This window comes from Danio rerio, chromosome 5 (assembly GCF_049306965.1).
Source record: "Danio rerio strain Tuebingen ecotype United States chromosome 5, GRCz12tu, whole genome shotgun sequence".
In the NCBI taxonomy this organism is placed as follows: Eukaryota; Metazoa; Chordata; class Actinopteri; order Cypriniformes; family Danionidae; genus Danio; species Danio rerio.
The window spans coordinates 25,980,078-25,995,494 of record NC_133180.1 but is presented as its reverse complement, the minus strand read 5'-3'; the positions used below and the strand labels follow the sequence as shown (position 1 = coordinate 25,995,494).

The following is a 15,417-nucleotide window of genomic DNA, read 5'->3' as shown; positions in this document are numbered from 1 at the left end:
TAAAATTTTCGATCATTTAAATAATGATCATGCAAATCATAAAGGAACGTTGGGGGGAAAGCTGAATAAAAAATAATAATGATGGAGATATTTTGTCAAAATCTGTGGTGTGAGGGTTTGCAGAAATATATGAACTTGGAGTTTTGACTCTCCTCTCTCAGTTGGTCAGATTATTCCCTTTCTGTCTTTCCAAAAAAGCGCATATTACAGAATGTCAAAGTGTCTCGACACAGATTTAAAAAGGCACATGCTGGTCCACTCTGGAAGCTTCACTCTTTGAATGAAGGTGGTCACTGTGTCACCTGAGAGGAGCCCTGATGTGCCATCTTTATCAAGCAAACAAAGACATATGGTTATGTAACTGTACTTTTTTTGTTCATTTTTCAGCCCAAATTGAAGTCATACCATGCAAAATCTGTGGAGATAAGTCATCAGGCATCCACTATGGAGTCATCACATGTGAAGGCTGTAAGGTTAGTGAAAAAGGAGCCTTTTTCTCTGTGCATCTGTTGGTTGATCATGTGTTCAAGCTAATCAAACCCTCATATACTGCGGGAATGAATGAATGAATGAATGTTGTGCCACTTAGATCATGAAATGGCAACAGTTTAAAAAGGGGGGTTAACCTAACATAACATTTGTTTATGACGGTACCTTAGTTCTCTCTCTTTTTTTAATTATTGGACAGATTATTGTGGAAAAAAAATGTCATGAAATACATATTTTCCAAAACATGTTTTACTCTAAAAGTATGAGAAAAATCTATCGATGTAACGATCTATAAATAAATAAATCTAAACACCTTTTGGTTAAAAATTGTTGCCGAAATCTTTGCAAAAGAAAAAAAGACGGAGCTATTAGAAGCATTAATTTCTCTTTCATTTTCAGTGCTATCAATTTTGACCAAATGTTTACATGTGACTATATGTTAATGATCATTTAACCCTTTCTAATCAAGCCCATCTTTTTTTGTGAACAAAAGCACCAAACATTAACAGAAATGTTAAAAGAAATTTGTTCTGATAATGTAATAATTTCATTGTCTACTATTTATTTCAGTCAGTACAGGTGTAATTTTTCCCACATGTAACTGATTTAAATTTTTTTTTTTTGGTTGCGTGGACTGTAGGGTTTCTTTCGGCGGAGTCAACAAAACAACGCCTCCTACTCCTGTCCCCGCCAGCGCAACTGCCTGATCGACCGAACGAACCGCAACCGCTGCCAGCACTGCCGCCTACAAAAGTGCCTGGCCCTGGGCATGTCCCGGGATGGTGAGACATATCATATTCTATATAACAAACAAACATTGCAATCAGCTATACTTGATCATATTCTAAATAACAAACAAACATGCTGCAGCAATCAGCTACTTGACCATATTCTATATAGCAAACAAACAAATGCTGCAATTAGCTAATTGACCATTTTCTATATAACAAACAAACATACTTCAGCAATCAGCTGCTTGATCATATTGTTTATACCAAACAAACAAATGTAGCAATCTTGATCATATTCTATGGACCAAACAAACAAACATATCAATCAGTTACTTGATCATATTCTATACTACAACGAAAACACAGCAATCAGCTAATTGATCAGAATCTATATAACAAACAAACATAGCAATCAACTACTTGATCATATTTCATATAACATGAAAACGTAGCAATTAGCAACTTGATCATATTCTATATAACAAACAAAGAGCAATAAGCTGCCTGATGATATTCTACATAACAAATAAAAAATAAATCAGCTACTTGATTCTGAACATATTCTAAATGATGTCTTTTGAATGATGACATAATTCTTGAATGTATGTCAAAATGATGATAATTGCTTTGTTCAATTCACTTAAATTTGTAAAAACTAAAAAGCTAATCTAATTTCTTCATGTTGTCTCAACACAAATTGATTGTGTGAAACCTAGCATTTTTTTACAGTGTACAACCATAGCAATTAGCCAGTGATCATTTCTCTTGATCTAATATGTCTTCATCCGCCCTCTCCCTCATCAGCTGTGAAGTTTGGCCGTATGTCGAAGAAGCAGAGGGACTCTCTGTACGCAGAGGTCCAGAAGCACCAGCAGAGGCTACAGGAACAACGGCAGCAGCAGACGGGTGAAGCAGAAGCCCTCGCTCGGGTTTACTCCTCCAGCCTCACCAATGGCCTCAGCACCCTCAACCACGAGATTGGAGGAACGTACGCCAACGGTCACGTCATAGACATGCCCAAGGGCCAGGCGAACGGTGCTCCGGGAGGATACTACGGCATGGACTCCACACAGGCCAGCCCGGATCAGTCTGGACTTGACATAACTGGCATGAAACAGATCAAACAGGAACCCATATATGATCTCACCCCTGTTCCCAACCTTTTCACCTACGGCTCCTATCAAGACAGCCAGCTCGCACCTGGAGTGTCTATGGGGGAATTAGGTAAGAGTAGTAAAGCAATTAGGAAAGACTAGATCAGGTCCTCAAGTTGCAGAGTTCACATACGTATGCATTTACTTCTAGGACAACATGATCATAAGAAATAAAGCCAATATCGCGATATGTAATTGTGAAATTATTTTGATTATATGGATTATTTTCTTTAATTATGAAACTTAATTTTTGAGTCCAAACTATAATTGGTTTGTTTACACAAAACCTTATTATACACGCCAGTGATGAGTGGTAACTGATTTAACTGGGTAGAGGGTATAATAATTCATTTCATCCGTAAAAAAAAATCTGCCCGCAGCTACATTTTACCACTAGAATGAGCGATTCACAGCTTGCCTCACAATATTAAAACCATGAGACAGTTTTTAAAAATTATAGTTGTCTAAACACACACACACACACACACACATAATAATACTTGGCCAGACCACGTATACACAAACCTCCTGATTGTAGTAAGAATTATGTAAGAATATTAATGCGGGTTAGAAACCATTTAAAAACCTTTGAAAACCAAGACAAAAGGATGATTTTTTAACTGATTTTAAACATTATAGTTGTCCCATCACACACACACAAGAATACTTGGCCAGACCACATCAACAAACACCTGCTGATTGTGGTAAGCATTAGGTAAGAACATTAAAGCGAGTTAGGAAAGGTAAGATCCAGTCCTCAAATTGCAGAGTAAAAAATAAAGCCAGTGTCGCAATATGCAACTGTCAAATTATTAGGAGAAGACAAATGATGTCCTTTAATTATAAAACTTATTGTTAAGCTCAAAGTTTTTCGGAAACATATATTATGGGCTATATGCACACAGATTTTAATTTTCAACCAGGCAGCTAAAGGGCTTCCTGTGAACTTTTTCCATTACAAAATTGTCAAATTTCAGATCAGATTTTTTTTTTTTAAATCAGTGATCTTCACTGCCTGTTAGATATTTATGATATAAAGTGGGTCTCAGATCGAACAGGAAGCACTGCATTAAATAACACTTCCCCCACCATTACTTAAAAATACGAATTCATTTTACCCCAGTATTTTCAATGGAATTTTCTGTTGCTACTGAAGGCGCTAGTGGTTACACAGTCTTTCATCTTATTTTACACTTGACCAACTAAATGAATGCTTAAGTCTAATTAACTGAATGTATTGTAATTACATTACAACATTGATGTTGTAAAAAGTAACCTTGTGAAATTCAAAATAGTCACATTAAGCTTTCCCTGAAAGTTTATCATTTGCTTTAAAACTCTAGCTGTGCATATACCCCATTACCATGGTTGTAAAAGTCTTCTTTATCAATACTCCATTTTGTGACTTTGTGTGGCTGGGAAGATTTGGCTCTAAAGGCATGCAATATCCTATTGATGAAGCTTGGTCAAGAGTCCTCGACCCATTCTACTAATTGTTAGCCACTCACACAGGTGATGATCAGCACAGGCTGTTTTTCCCATATTCAGTAGTTTGTTGTTGTCCCCATTTCATCTCCTGTATTTCTTTACATTAGTGAACCAACTGACCGGGTCATTATTGACACCTAGTGGACAAACCGAGTGCATGTAAAAAGCAGTTCAAAGGACATGTGTAAGCTGTGTGAAAGCTTTGGAAAAAAATTTTAAAACTGTAATACAATACATGAATATTGTACTGATAGCTAACTGATAAAATGTATACTTTGGGTTTCTCTGAAAAGGTTTAGTTTGCTCTTAGTTTTGCATTAGAGTAAACTTAAATGTGAACCTCAAATGTTCATCGTAAAAAGAATGGATTGCACTCACAACATTAATAAAAATAAGTAAAATATATTGTGAAATATATATTGTAAAAATAAATGTAAAAAAAAATCACTATCTAGTTTGCTTAAATTACTTTTATATAATTTTATTTGCACTCTTAATAGTCATAAAAGGCATTTTTAAAAAAAGTCCTAGATTTTTTTTTCTCTTTAAAATATTTCCCAAATGATGTTTAACAGAGCAAGGAAATTTTCACAGTATGTCTGATAATATTTTTTTATTATTTATTTTTTTACTTATTTGTTTTATTTCGGCTAGAGTAAAAGCAGTTTTTGATTTTTTAAAGACCATTTTAACAGTCTAAATAATTAGCCCCTTTAAGCATTTTTTCGATAGTCTACAGAACAAACCATCATTATACAATAACTTGCCTAATTACTCTAACCAGCCTAGTTAACCTAATTAACCTAGTTAAGCCTTTTAATGTCACTTTAAGCTGTATAGAAGTGTCTTGAAAAATACCTAGTCAAATATTATTTACTGTCAAAATGGCAAATGATAAAATTAATCAGTTATTAGAGATGAGTTATTAAAACTATTGTTTAGAAACTTGTTGAAAAAAAATCTTCTCTTTGTTAAACAGAAATTGAGGAAAAAAATAAACAAAGGGGGCTAATAATTCTGACTTCAAATGTACTTTTTAGGTTGGTTGCAATAAATAGCAAACACTGTAATGCATGTTAAACCTCTGCACAGACATTCCCTGCCTTCATGTCTCCTCCTTTTCTCTTTTCTAGACCGAATTGCACAGAACATCATAAAGTCCCACCTAGAGACGTGTCAGTACACAGCGGAGGAGCTTCAGCAGCTCGCCTGGCAGACGCACTCTTACGAGGAGGTCAAGATGTACCAAAGCAAGGTGCGCACTTGGTCACTCCCTCGATGGATTCATCTTACATGGCAAACACTTGCTCTGTCCCCACATGCTGTACATTCATTTACATGCATTTACACCTGATGCGACTCTTTAGCTCGTCTCAGCTCATACTTCGCCTGCTCTTCATAGTCAGATTGCATGCTTGAGATCAGAGTTCATTAGAGCATCTCAGCCCCCCGGAGCTGATCCTATACAGCTTTCACACCGATACGGAGAAAAAGAGAAAGCGAGAGAGCGAACGGATTTAGCTAACGAACACTCAAAGCACAATAGGGGAGGGTGCCAGACGTACTACAAGCCCTCTTCATTTCCCTGTGTCAAATGGATTATGGGTAATTACCGAGAAGCCCTTTGAAATAGTGCCTATGAAGATTCGCTATACAGAGAGAGAATTGCAGAGCTCACAAAAGCAATTTGCTGATATCACATTTTCAGCATTCTGTGCTCCGTAAGGACGTCTCGCAAATGGGAAACTACACATTCTGCCCTTTTTTGTTGATTTTTTTTATGATGAGTACAAAAAATTTCAATTATTACTTTTTAAAATTAAATTAAAAGAGTCAAAGGGTGTTCTACTTCATTCATTTAGTCAAGTCGAGTCTGGATTTTTGTACAGAAGAGCGTAGGAAAGTCTGTGTTAATTTTGAGAAACTATATTCTTTATGAATCAGCGTTTTTTTGCGCTTGTGCTTTTGGTATAATAAATACACACAAACATATAAATTCACAGAAAATTTATATAATAAATATTAATAAACTACTATTTCACAATATAAGATTGAACAATTAAGATTTAAACTAATTTATTAAAGTATATAGATCTAAAAAAATTAAATAAGTGTTGTTTGTTCAAGCTGTCTATGTAAAAACATCCCGAAAACATTCTCTTTTACAAAACATATTGAGCAGCACAGCTTAATATTATAAAAATACATGTTTCATAAGCAACAAACTAATATATTACATACATTTTTGTATGTGTTTTGTGGAATTGGAGAAGGCATTCGACCGTGTGCCTTGTGGCATTCTGTAGAGGGTGCTCTGGGAGTATTGGGTCTAAGGAGCTGTGTTAAGGGCTGTCTCATCACTGTATGAACAGAGTTGAAGTCTAGTTCGCATTGCCGGCAATAAGTTAGACTTTTTCCAGTGCATGTTGGGCTCCGGCAGGGCTGCCCTTCGTCACCACTTCTGTTTAGAATTTTTATAGACAGAATTTCAAAGCGCAGCCTTGGGCTGGAGAGGGTCTGGTTTGTGGACCACAGGATTTCATCTCTGTTGAAGACAATGTTGTTCTGTTGGCTTCATCGATTATATACACCTTTAGCATGCACTGGGGTGGTTTGCTGCCGAGTGTGATGCCACTGGGAGGAGAATCAGCACCTCCAAGTCCTAGGCAATGGTGCTCCACCGAAAAAAGGTGGTTTGCCATCTCCAGGTTGGAAGAAAGTCCTTACCCTACAGGTGGAGGAGTTTAAGTGTCTTGGCGTTTTGTTCAGGATTGGTGCAGCTGCAGCAATAATGCGATTGATGTATTGATCTGTTGTGGTAAAGGAGCTGAGCCGCAAGGCAAAGCTCTTGATTTACCGGTCAATCTACGTTCCTGCTCTCACCTATGGTCATGAGCTTTGAGTCATGACCCAAAGGTCAAGATCCCGGATACAAGTGGCTGAAATGATTTTCCTTTGTATGGTGGTAGGGCGCACCCTTATAGATAGGGTGAGGAGATCTGTCACCTGGGATGAGCTTGGAGTGGAGCCGCTGCTCCTCCACATCGAGAGAAGTCAGGTGGCTCGGGCATCTGTTACAGAGGCCTCCTGGACGCCTACCTATTGAGGTGTTCCAGGCATGTCCCACCGGGAGGAGGCCTTGGGGAAGACCCAGGACACGCTGGAGGGACTATGTCACTCGGCTGGCCTAGGAATGCCTCAGGATTCCCCCGGAGGAGCTGGAGGAAGTGTTTGGGGAGAGGAAAGTCTTGGGTTCTCTTCTAAGACTGCTGCCCCCACGACCCGGCCCCGGAAAAGCAGGCGAAACATTTTTAATGTCATCATCCTTCGGAAATTGTAATGTTGAAAATTCAGCTTTGCATATTAAAAATAAGTTAAATCCTAAAAAAAAACATTTATATTTAATATATATTTTAGATTATAATAATTTTTACAGCAAGGAGGAGAGAATAACGTCAAATTTAGTCTCAGCCCCATAGACACTGCATTAGAAACACCTCACATAAGCGGTAATTCATTTTTTGTAATTTGACAAAGATGATGTAATACATTCATGAATGCATATAAATGTTCATACGATTTTTTAAAAATCAAAACATTAAAAACTTTTAAGGATTTAAGATTATGATGCCCTCTAAATGTGTCTTGTAAAAAGGGTACATAAGTATTCGATATTGTTGATATTGTACATAAACAAAATACAGTTTTACCCATAAGACTTGTGTGTATGTGTGCGTTTCAGACACGAGACGTCCTGTGGCAGCAGTGTGCTATACAGATCACTCATGCTATTCAGTATGTGGTAGAGTTTGCCAAGCGCATCACCGGCTTCATGGAGCTTTGCCAGAACGACCAGATATTGCTACTGAAATCAGGTAAACACCACACCATAATCTAAATAATCCATTTTACTTGAATAGAGTAAATACTAACCTGCTGCTCAATCTCAGGTTGTCTGGAGGTTGTGCTGGTCCGAATGTGTCGTGCATTCAATCCTCTCAACAACACAGTTCTGTTCGAAGGGAAATACGGAGGCATGCAGATATTTAAAACTCTAGGTACAAACACTACAAACTCATTCAGTTATACTGCAATTTTCAAAAAACATGGTATTTTTAACAAATAAAAATGTATTGATTGTAGATTATTAGACATGATTTGAGCATGCGATATGACATATTTACCTCCTGCAGGCTGCGATGACCTGGTCAGTGCGGTGTTTGACTTTGCCAAGAGTCTGTGTTCACTGCAGTTAACAGAAGAGGAGATCGCCCTGTTTTCTGCTGCAGTTCTTATTTCTACAGGTCAGGACTCACACTGTAAAAATGCAGGGTTCCACCCAATTCATTCACGTTGTCCCAACACAAATATTTTAAGTCGTTTGGTTTTGACAAATTTGAGTGGATTGAACATAAACCAATTAAGTTGTCCCAAAAAATAAAGAATTGTGTTGTTTTAGCTCATTATAGATGCGTAATTTGAACAATTTTTGAGAGCACTGATGTCAAGAGTCCTACTGTAGCCACAACACAAACAGGGTTTCTGCAAATCTCAGGTCTGCCTTTACTGATTAACCACATGCGCTTTACAAGTTAAAAATCACATGTAAAACATTGTGGAACACATGTGAAATGTTTGGTTTTGGAACATTTTCAAACATGGATGTGTGGAAACATGATCACATGGGTTTTAGTGCATCATAAATAACATTTATTTATGATGCACATTTAAAAACAACAGCTCTGTCTGTGCCAATAGGACGTTGTTTAGTCTTCTGACATATAGCGAAACAGAGCTTCAGGCATCCCAAATTCAAGTCCAAGCTCATGGGCTTTTCTCGATCGCAACCTATATGGAGATTAAAATATGACAAAACAATCTGAAATAGAATTGCTAATTATTAACTTTAATAAAACTGAATATTATATGGCATTAAATTGTTTGAAATGTAAATTTCTTAACTCTTTCAAAGAGGGGTTTTTGTCGTTCTGTATTTCCCGTCACGAATAGAGAGGTCAACAAGACTAATGCAGGTATACACAGGCGTGTTTCTGTGTATAGATTAATAATACACAGCAGCTACAGACATCTGCAAGCTCTCTTTTACCGCTCCCAACTTCGACTCTGACTCAGAACTACGTATGTACATCCCGTGCATTTAATTTCTCTCCATCATTACGCTCTTGCATCAGTTAAAGCAACCACCACCATAATATTAACATGAAATAATTGTACAGAAATACATCTCACATTCTGAATTCCTAGACTGCAGATATGCAGTTTGTTAAAATACAGTTTCAAGTTTTCAGGATGAAGAAATTTGGAATGTTAAATTCAACACTGTGAAATTTAAAACGCAGAAACTCAGATATAGGTCAGATGGGATAAATAAGTCAGGGGTCATCATGAGGGGTGAACATTTGCTCAGTAAATATTTGCCCCACTACAAAAATCTTCACTGGACATTACATAACACACATTTGGTCAAACAATAAAAAGAAGCTTTGCGTTTTGTTGCATTTAATAAAACAACTAAATATATAGTCTTTTAAAATACCTCATTGTTTTGCATTTATAATATTTATTACATTTTCTTTACTTGGCTTTAAACTGACCTTCATAAAAACTGCAGGAACTAAAACTAAAGAGGTGCTCATTGTGTCCAAATCAAAACCTAGGATATTGCTGTTATTGCTACTGATCATATCTGAATTCTCAATGTTACTGTAATGTATCAGACCAGCAGATATTAATAGACAACTCTCTTGCGTTTCCAGACCGGCCGTGGTTAATGGAGCCTAGAAAAGTGCAGAAGCTACAAGAAAAAATCTACTTTGCCCTGCAGCACATCATGCAAAAGAACCATCTGGACGAGGATGCGCTGGCCAAGGTAGAGTGTCTCGAGTGACCATGACACAGTTCATAGAGGAACCGATGGCATGATGATATACAACTTAAATAGGCCATGTGCATACTGTACATTTAAGGAGTGACAACCATATTTAAATGCAATTTAAATGTTAAATTGCTTGTGCATCTGATATCTTTACCAATTTAATGTTATAGAATTGGACCCTTTACATTCATACATTTCAACTAAACCATAGATGACAGATCCCTTGTGTGCTGTTTTTAGCTTGGAAGGCTGCTTTACAGAAGGCACTTTTGCGGTGTTGTCATGTCCACTTATTATAATCAGCTTTAGGTTTGTTGTGTAGGACTGACACATAGTTTAATCAAGTTTACAGTGCTATTAGTGTGGAAAGAAGTGAGTAATGATATTTCTATATACAGCTCTGGAAAATAGGAAGAAAATACACTTTATAAGTTACCTAACTTACTTGTCCACAAAAACAATCAAGAAAGAAGAAGGTACAAACCAAAATGTCATCAAGCTCCCTACTTTCTATGTACAAATATTTAAATTCAGCAAACAAATCCAAAAAGGGGCAAAACAACATTGTCAGTTAACAACAGACAAAGATCAGATTTTTAATGTTAAAGAGCAAGAGCTAAAACACTAAATACTGTGACAGATTTTACTTAGAAGAATACACAAACTCTAATTCAATAAGTCTCACTAACACACAATTTCTTTCTATGAAAGTTAACACATCACTACCAACCACAAGTGAGCTCAAAACAGCTAAACAAGAAGTGATGAAGAAAGAATTTATAGGCAGCCAGGACTCAGGGTGTAGCATCTATAGACTATTTTCACATTTGTAGGTGGCCATAGATTGGCATTTTATCATCTTCTGTCAAATCAACCTAATTCATTTGTCCCCGTTTTGTGCAGCTGATCAGCCGGATCCCGACCCTGTCTGCTCTCTGCACTCTGCACACGGAGGAGCTTCAGGCCTTCCAGCAGCTTCACCCAGAGACTGTCAACATGCTGTTTCCCCCCCTCTACAAAGAGCTCTTCAACCCAGACGCTGCCGCCGTCATGCCCAAATGACCGCGCACGCACACTTCGCAACAGTCTTTCATTCAACAGAGGAGGAACACTGTGTCGCAGCAGCAGCATCAACTACACTAACTCTAGGAATGTCCTGCACTTCAGAAACACAACTCATTTTCACCGGTACAGTCATAAGAATGTATATACGCGCCAGCAGGCGTCTTCAGTTTGACCAGAAATGTACAGACTTTAGGACAATTTAAGCTGTCTTTAAATTGGGTAAGTTAATTCTCTCTTTTTTTTGTTTGTTTTGTTTTTATAAAATATTGTTATATTGAAGTGAGAGGACAGGGAGTGCATTCAAAAATGATAATGTAGTCATTTCTCTAGAACAAAAGCGGTATTCCAGTATTAATTTGTTTCTTTCTGGTAATATTTTAGTCATAATTTAAAAACAACGGTGGCCTCAAAGGCCCGTATCTTGTCTATGTCATTTTTGGTATTTGTTTTTTTGTAGTTTTACCTGTACAGAATATGTGAAGTTGAAAGTGGTACAAGGTTAATGGGGGACTAACTAACTGTTTGGCCACGTATAAAAAAAGAAAAAAGAAAAAAAAAGCCTTGTCTGGGCTATGTAGATATGTATAAACAGCACCACAACATCAATCCTACACTTTAGGATTTTTCGATGTGGATGAATAATTGATAAAGGATACTTTTCCGTATGAAAGTATAGAGATTTATATTTTACAATAATATGGTATGGCCGATTACCATCTTGTCAGTCGTTGCTGCAATAACGGTTTCTGTAATAACTGCTGAAAAACAATCCAGTCAAATGTGACTTTTTTGTGGAAAGCCCTCAGAACTGCTTTAAATCAATTAAAAAAAAAAATCTATGAAATGCTGTTCACACTGCCAAAACTATTATAATACAGCACTAATGTAGTAGAGCTGAAGCTCTATTTCCAAATAGTAGTTCAATCATATTTCTGCTGCCTTTATAATAGATTCTCTGACTTGAGCAATAATGTATACTTTTTAATTACATTCCCAGATCAGACTAGTGAATTCTGAATTTATTCTGTATTTTAAACATCGATTTATATATTAGATCAAATGTTTTCAGTGCTAAAAAATCTAATTACATTTTTCAAAAGATAGCACTCTTGCAATTTAAGCTATTAATTGGAACACTGGGCCTCATTCACTAACAATTGTTCACATTTATACGCACATTCCTCTCCATAATTAAATATTTTGGCTAAAACACAACACATTTCTTTTTCTAAATTTAGTCAATTTTGGCTAAATGAGTGTCTTTGCGTTTACATATATAAATGTCAAATGTAATTGTTGTTATGACAAGTTACCACCAGTTAATAATACCACATGATTTGTTCATGAAAACATTTGCACATATTGAAAATATTTTTGCATGTACAGTCGAGGTCAGAATTATTAGTTCACCTTTGAAAAGTTATTTTTATTAATTTTATTTTTCATATTTCCCAAAGGATTTTTAACAGAGCAAGGACATTTTCACAGTATGTCTGATAATATTTTTTCTTCTGGAGAAAGTCTTATTTGTTTTATTTTGGCGAGAATAAAAGCTGTTTTAAATTTGTAAAAAATTCATTTTCATCTACAGAACAAACCATCGTTATACAATAACTTGCCTAATTACCCTTACCTGCCTAGTTAACCTACTTAACCTAGTTAAGCCTTTAAATGTCACTTTAAGCTGAATAAAAGTGTCTTTAAAAATATGAAGTTAAATATTATTTACTGTCATCATGATAAAATTAAATAAATCAGTTATTAAAAATTAGTTATTAAAACTATTATGTTTAGAAATGTGTTGAAACAATCTTCCCTTCATTAAACAGAAATTGGGGGAAACATTAGCAGGGGATAATAATTCTGACCTCAACTGTACCTCATTGTGGATAGCAAAGTATTTTATTATTTTATACATACACTGATGTAACGCATCATTAGTGAATGAGACCCAATGTTCAGTTAAAAAAATATTTTAAAAAATTAATCATATTGGCTCATAATTAATAATTTTGGGACTAATCCTAAATGTTCTTAATCAAATAGGAGCTACATACAAACAAAAAAAAGAGAGAAAAATTTACAGTATTTATCATTTTCAATTTTACTTTTTGATTAATTCATTTTTAAATTCATGTTTACTTTTATAGAGAGGGTTTGGAATAAAATTCAGATTTGGCCAGGACTGTCTTGAATTTAGCTGGCTATTTATTTATTCACTCCTTATTCTAAGCATCCTTCAATTTAAATTTAAGTTTCCACTGTTTTAATTCTCTGCAAAAGCTTAATGCATGTGGTAAATGACAATCATTTTAGAGTATTCACACTGCAGTGTAAATCCACATATGCAGCTACTACACGATTCATTCTAAAAGAGCAGTTTTGAGTAGATTTGAACCCTTTCGGTCAAATAAATAGCAAAAATCTCCCCAATTACCAGCTCAAACCACCAGGTGGAGATACTGAGAGCGCTTTCCCCCTTCTCTTGACCTGTACTCGCAGGATGTAAAGCCATATGTCAGTTTCTTATGAAGAAAACAAACAAACAAACTCGACATACCGAACAGTGAATTTTTAGTACATCATGATGCATTTATATTGTGAAATGCACTCGAAAGCACTTAACTATGAAGGATTATTAACCACAGACACATGGTGTTAATGAATGCACAATTGTAGTCCGCTGAGAAGCTGTTCAACTGAACTAAAAGCTCTCAGCCCAACTTTAGGGAATGTTTCCAATTCTTACAAGGCTAGTTTCTTGTTCAAGACAATCATTTCTGGGTGTGATTCCTCGTGGCACCCATCTCAGGGACTTCTCTTAATGTTTTCAATAGAAAGAGAGTACTATTTAAAAAGAAGAAGAAGAAAAACATGGACATTTTTAGGGAATAAAAATACAATCACAGCGATTTCTTCACATACAAAACCTACCCAGACAAGGCTTTGGTGTGTATGTATGTGTGTGTAAAGCGTGTAACTCATGGTTGAGAGGTGAAACGGGCTTTCTCGTTTCACGTCCCAGCATTCATCTCTCTGTGTGTGTAAATATCAGCGCGCAACACTGCGCTCCAAATTAAAACATTGTAATTATTAAGCATCTCCTGAAATGAAATGGATTTTATGTAAGTTAGATTATTTATACAGAGCACGAATAAGCTGCTCTTTATCTATTTCTATGCTCGTTACAGAAAAACGGATTCAGTCAAAAAATCATTTTATGATGAAGGCTTTTTTTTCTGTATTAGACTGTGAATTTTGAGGACGAGAGGGATTTGTATCTATAATATGAGGTTCAACACTGTTAGGTACTGTAGCAATAACTGGAAGCATTTACTACAGTCATCTTTGCATTCTAAGATTATTTTTTATTTGATAATTATAATTATATTATTATTCTTAGCCTATTGTTGTTCAGTTATTCTTGCATGCTGGTTCATAATAATGAAACCTTCGGGCTTTTGTGTTTCCTTAACGTGTTGCTGAGGGGAGGGTGGGTTTGGGTTTCGGATTTTTTTTTTATTCTGAATGTTTCTGGGTTGCTGTTGTTGGAAACGCAACACGCCCTGTTCATTCTGTTCGCACACAGACACAAGCACAAAGTATTTCTTACTGTGTAGGACTAAGGTAATATAAGGGCGCTGATGGTCAAAACATACATGAACGCAGATGCAAGCTCAACTTCTTACTGTTTGGTGTGTGTCAGAGTATGGAGGGTGATCGGGGCCAAAAGTCTTTAAAAGAAACACGCTAAGTTTGATTGTGTCAACATGCACTTGTATACAGCAAGCACAAAAGACAACCAAATTGATAATATTTTGGTCACACATATTCAGAATACAGATGTCACAATTATCTATGAAAGACTTCGCTATAAAGTGGTCCCTCGCTGTAACGTGGCCGAAAAAAGTGTCGTGGATTTTTTTCATGTAACTTTACATGCTTTTTTCATGCGTTCAGCTCGCCAAATGTACATAAATCTTCGATTAGGAAGGTAGAAGTTACGTGACTGTAGGGCACAGAATAAATAAATGAAGATCAAATGGTTTAGATTTTTGGTTTCATTAATACTGGACTTAGTTTTCTACAAAGGTTTGAACTTTGAAAATGTTATAACTAGAGAGAAAAGTGTAAAAATGTAAATGCCCATCTGAGAAAAGTGTATGAAGTCTGTAAAGAGGGGTTTTACAGTGTTAAAAAATCTATAATAATTCGTACAAAAATAAAGCTGACTACTTCGCAGATTTCACCTATTGCAGGTTATTTTTAGAACGTATCTCCTGCGAATAACGAGGGACCACTGTATTGCTATATACACAGGCAAACAGACATCATACTGCCTTTTTAAATTTTTGACCTCAACCTGGACAAACGAAGTTTGTCTACTCTAAACATACTAAAAACTGTCAAACTGTTCATGACAACATACAATTGTGTGCGTTTTGTTCAAAGCATTTTGGCACTTTTCACCTTCCATATTAAAGCAAACAGATGTGTTTTGCATTATTGCTTTAAAGACCTTAGCAACGGCAACAGCCTACAGTATTTATTTTTGACAGGCATAAAAAACGTTCACACATCAAATGTTTTCAAC

General features: G+C 36.1%; 1 protein-coding gene across 1 annotated transcript; it reads left to right on the top strand.

The window, feature by feature from the left end:
* Positions 1-385: 385 nt before the first annotated feature.
* rorb (RAR-related orphan receptor B) lies at positions 386-10,820 on the top strand (the record flags this gene model as incomplete). The annotated part of the gene is given in 9 exon segments (NM_001082856.1): positions 386-473; positions 1,130-1,271; positions 2,025-2,444; positions 4,996-5,117; positions 7,605-7,737; positions 7,813-7,920; positions 8,056-8,166; positions 9,640-9,752; positions 10,662-10,820. Coding segments are annotated over 9 exon segments (1,396 nt in total), but the record flags the coding sequence as incomplete, so codon positions are not given.
* Positions 10,821-15,417: the final 4,597 nt, after the last annotated feature.